Here is a 4,524-nt window from a genome sequence, read left to right as displayed (position 1 = left end):
TCTGCTCTTTCCCACAGTCTGCACAGTGCAATTCTGGCCTGGGGGCTACTTCCAAAGCTTCACCTCCCTTTTGGCCTTGGAATTAAAGGCCTTCCTGTTTGCCACCAGTGCTTATGTGTTGTGGTGCCTTATGGGATTTTCCTGCTTTGACAGTGTTTTGAGACAGTTCATTGTGCCCTTCAAGTCCTTCCATGTGCACACACACACCACTCTCACCAGTGTCTGGCCCTCCAAAGAACACAAGCCCTGATGATTTGTAGCTCCCACTCCAGTGGTTGGCACTTGGACCTCCCTCCGTACCCAGAGCTCAGAGCTCCCTTGTGCCAGAAAGTTTAAAGAGATTGTGCCTCATTCTGCCAAGAAAACCCTTGGAAAAAAGTGTCCCTCTGTGTTTCCTGGGATAAGAGCACTCTATTGTCATCTTCCAAAACCTTGGAGAGGTCCCAGAGATCTCCCAGGAAGGAATTTGGGGCCTCAAGCACATGACCCGTATATAGAGGCTGAGGACTCAGGGGTCAGTGGTGTGAAGACTGAGGACAGTAGAGGAGCAGCCTGAGAGGTCTGGAAGGGGGGTGTCAGAGCTGGTGGAGCTTTTCTTCCTGTCAGAAAACAGCCTAAGAAAGAACTAATGCCACCAAGGGCAGCTGGGGTGGCCTAGACTGGTGACAAGAAGTCAGAAATTTCCCTCTGAGGTCAGTGTTGTGGTGCAATATGTCACCAAGAAGGAGTCTGGATGAGCCCAAGGCTTTGTGTGTGCAGGAAGAGCCAGGGAGGACGCAGAGATGTCAGTGCAGGAAGGTGCCAGCCAGGTGGGGCAGCCGGGGGGATGACGACAGCCTGCAGGGAAAGGGGCAGGGCATGGACACCGTAGGACAGCCTGGGCTGGAGAGGAGACAGGCATGGGGAGAAGCTGAAAGGCCCTGACAGAGCCACCTTCTGCAGGCCTTTGGCCAGGGCTGCTGTCTGTGCCCCTGATGCCAGGAGGAGGGGAGTGCCCCTTGCAGCCCTGGGGCCTCATGGCCTCCTTGTCCCTGCTCAGCAGCCTGGCAGGTGCCACCCCATGGTCCTGCCCTTGGCATTGCACATCCCACATCCCAGTGCCCCAGGAAGAGCCCTGAGGAATGAGGCAGGGACAGCATCTGCCTTCCCAGGGGCTGGGGGTCAGGGTTGGCCCTTTGGATTAAGGAAACAAGTCAAGGTTTGTTCAGCATCAGAGCCACCTTTCCCTTGCTTGTCCATCCTTGTCATCACTGTCTGCAGTTTTCTGCTCTAACTGGAACCTGGGGACATGTTCTCAGTTGTGTCCCTCAGTGAGACTCATTAGCACTACAAGAAACTTTAGTGTTTCAATCTCACTTTGAGTTCTTGAAAAGTTTTTTGAACTTCCTCTCAGGGACTGAGTCTCATGTAAACAACACCAAACCCCCCTGAGGGTCCTGAAATGCCTGGGGCTGTTGCTGTGCTGCTGAGCTGGGCAGGGCTCCTGGCACACAGGGAGCTCCTGGCAAGCAAGAAGAGCTTCAAAGAGACAGCTCTGCTGGTGAGCAGCTCCTCTGCACAGCCCAGCAGGGCTGAGGGCACTGCCAGGCCAGCTCAGGGACACCAGCAGGGCACAGACAGAGCTTCAAGGGGCTCAGCACTGGCAGGATGGCTGAGAGCTCCCTGCAGGAGGAATCTTGGCAGGGTGCACACTGTGAGTCTGTGGCTGCAGGGCAGTGCAGGGGCAGCTCCTGGAGGCATCTCCTAAAGCTGGCCCAGCCCCAGCTGATGGGATGGGTGAGCAGGGGGCTGTTTTGGGGCCCTTTGGAAGAGCTGTGAAGCCAGGGGTGCAGGCAGGGGTGCCCAGGGCTGTGGGGTAGAGCAGGGTCCTGCAGCCCAGGGTGCTGTGCTGGGCAGGGACTCTGCTGCCTGCCAGGGGCAGCTCTCAGCCGGCCCGGGGAGCTGCTGCCAGGGCTGGGGCAGAAGGGCTGTGGGCAAGGAGCAACCCCTGGGAGGGCAGGGAAGGGCTCTTCACCTGTTTAGAGTAGGTTGCAGGTTGTGAGGGCTGCTCACAGCTCCAGGTCATTACAGAACATTTCTCAAAGGAGTTTTAAGAAAGCACAGCCAGTCATGGGATACCTGAAAGTGAAGGATCCTGTTCTTTCCATCTTCAGATATGTGTTTTCTGGGCAGGAAATTGGTCCTAAAAATTAATCTCACAGTTCAGGAAGAGGCACTGAAACTCCAAATCTATTTCTCTTAGAGGAGATAAGACCAGGCAGCATCAGAAATCACCACATCTCTGCCTTACATGTAGCTCTGGGTCACTTTTCCAGCCTCCTCAGGGTTGCTCTGACGTTGCCATCAGGGCCTGCACAGCCAGAGATTCCCCTGGGCAATGCTGCATTGCTGGGCTGGAACAGAGAACATTTAACAAAGCTGCCCTTTTAAACAGTGCTGCCCTGCACTCATCAGACTGTAGGTATTTGTGTTTATTAAAAATTAATTTGCATGTGAAATTATGTTCAGGCAGGATGAGGGAAAGCACAGGGCAGATGGGAACAGACAGAGGGACACTGCAGCTCTCCTGGCTCTGCACTGAGCTACAGAGAGCTGAGCTGTTTGCCCTCTCCTGTTTAAAGTCTTCTTACATTTGGCATCATAAAAATGATGATTTATACTCCTGACAAGAACAGGTACCAGATGCAACCATAAAAAATAATAAACACAGACAACATTATTTAAGGGACATGCTAAGCCCTTCCACGTCTTGAGAGTGGAGACTGAACATTTCCCTTAAAGGTGGATGATGCCTGACATCCCTTGGGAGTGTTTGATGCTGTGGCAGAGCAGGTCCATGTCCCCACTGGAGAAGGGGAAAACAGCCCTTGGCAGCACATGGACAGAGCTCCTGTTCCTCTCAGCACCCTCAGCCAGCACAAACAAGGGAAAGGAAAAGCCTTTCAGTTCAGGGGATTTCTATGAGAAATAAAGTGGCTTTGCTTAGAGGAGTCTGTCTTAACTTCTCCCTGTCCTTTCCTGTTTCTGAACAGTGTCCCTGTGCTGGGAAGCAGCAAATGGCCAACAGCAGCTCCATGCCCCAGTTCCTCCTCCTGGCATTCTCAGACAGGCGGGAGCTGCAGCTCCTGCACTTCTGGCTCTTCCTGGCCATCTCCCTGGCTGCCCTCCTGGCCAACGGCCTCATCCTCAGCGCCGTAGCCTGTGACCACCACCTGCACACCCCCATGGGCTTCTTCCTGCTCAACCTCTCCCTCACAGACCTGGGCTGCATCTGCACCACTGTCCCCAAAGCCATGCACAATTCCCTCTGGGACAGCACAGCCATCTCCTACATGGGATGTGCTGCACAGCTCTTTTTCCTTGCCTTTTTCATTTCAGCAGAGTTTTCCCTCCTCACCATCATGTGCTACGACCGCTATGTTGCCATCTGCAAACCCCTGCACTACGGGACCCTCCTGGGCAGCAGAGCTTGTGCCCACATGGCAGCAGCTGCCTGGACTGCTGGGTTTCTCAGTGCTCTGCTGCACACAGCCAATACATTTTCCCTGCCCCTGTGCCAGGGCAATGCCCTGGGCCAGTTCTTCTGTGAAATCCCACACATCCTCAAGCTCTCCTGCTCACACTCAGGATACCTCAGGGAAATTGGGCTTCTCTTGTTTACTGTCTCTTTAGGACTTGGTTGTTTCATTTGCATTGTGTTCTCCTATGTGCAGATCTTCAGGGCTGTGCTGAGGATCCCCTCTCAGCAGGGACAGCACAAAGCCTTTTCCACCTGCCTCCCTCACCTGGCCGTGGTCTCCCTGTTCCTCAGCACTGGCACATTTGCCTACCTGAAGCCTCCCTCCATCTCCTCCCCATCCCTGGATCTGGTGGTGTCAGTTCTCTACTCAGTGGTACCTCCAGCACTGAACCCCCTCATCTACAGCCTGAGGAACCAGGAGCTCAAGGATGCCCTGAGGAAAATGATGACTGGATGCTTTTCAGGAGCAATAAAAAACCAGTTTTCTGGTGCATAGCATTCAGAATGGGACTCCTTAATGGCCCAACCTTCCTGCTCAGTATTTTCATGGAGGTCATCAGGTTCTTCTGGCAATATTTCTGTGCAATTAAATATTGTTATACATCTGCCTTCTAATTTAGTTTCTATTCATTGAATTGGACCCAGAGATATATAACTGATGAATTGTACTCTCTGACTATTTTAAAAAAATAAAGGACCCTGCAGTGCACTCTTTGTCCAAGACCCTTCTTCTTAGATGTTCTTACAGGACAGCACACTGCAGGACAGGGGGTATTTGCAAACGGGAAGGGGACAATAATCCCAGCCCAGCAGCACTGCCAGGGATCAGCAGTGCTTGGTCTTTGCAGAGCTGCTCTCTTTCCACTTCCACACTGTCCTCCTGAGCCCCTTTCTCGCTGTAAGGCCTGAGTGCTCTCTGAGCACAGTCCTGGGGGCTGGAAGCCCTTGGAGCACAGGCAGGGACAGGCCCTGGGAACTTCTGAAGCAGAGCTGGGCTCCCTTAC

General features: G+C 53.4%; 1 protein-coding gene across 1 annotated transcript; it reads left to right on the top strand.

The window, feature by feature from the left end:
- Positions 1 to 2,915: 2,915 nt before the first annotated feature.
- On the top strand, positions 2,916 to 3,968 carry LOC108642944 (olfactory receptor 14J1-like; the record flags this gene model as incomplete). Its single annotated transcript, XM_018087340.2, has 1 exon — positions 2,916 to 3,968. A coding segment is annotated over exon 1 (1,008 nt), but the record flags the coding sequence as incomplete, so codon positions are not given.
- Positions 3,969 to 4,524: the final 556 nt, after the last annotated feature.

The sequence above is a fragment of the Manacus vitellinus genome, unplaced genomic scaffold (assembly GCF_001715985.3).
Source record: "Manacus vitellinus isolate BGI_N305 unplaced genomic scaffold, ASM171598v3 ctg7180002428887_pilon, whole genome shotgun sequence".
Classification (NCBI taxonomy): Eukaryota; Metazoa; Chordata; class Aves; order Passeriformes; family Pipridae; genus Manacus; species Manacus vitellinus.
The sequence above is the reverse complement of the archived record's forward strand: the minus strand, read 5'-3'. Positions and strand labels throughout refer to the sequence as shown.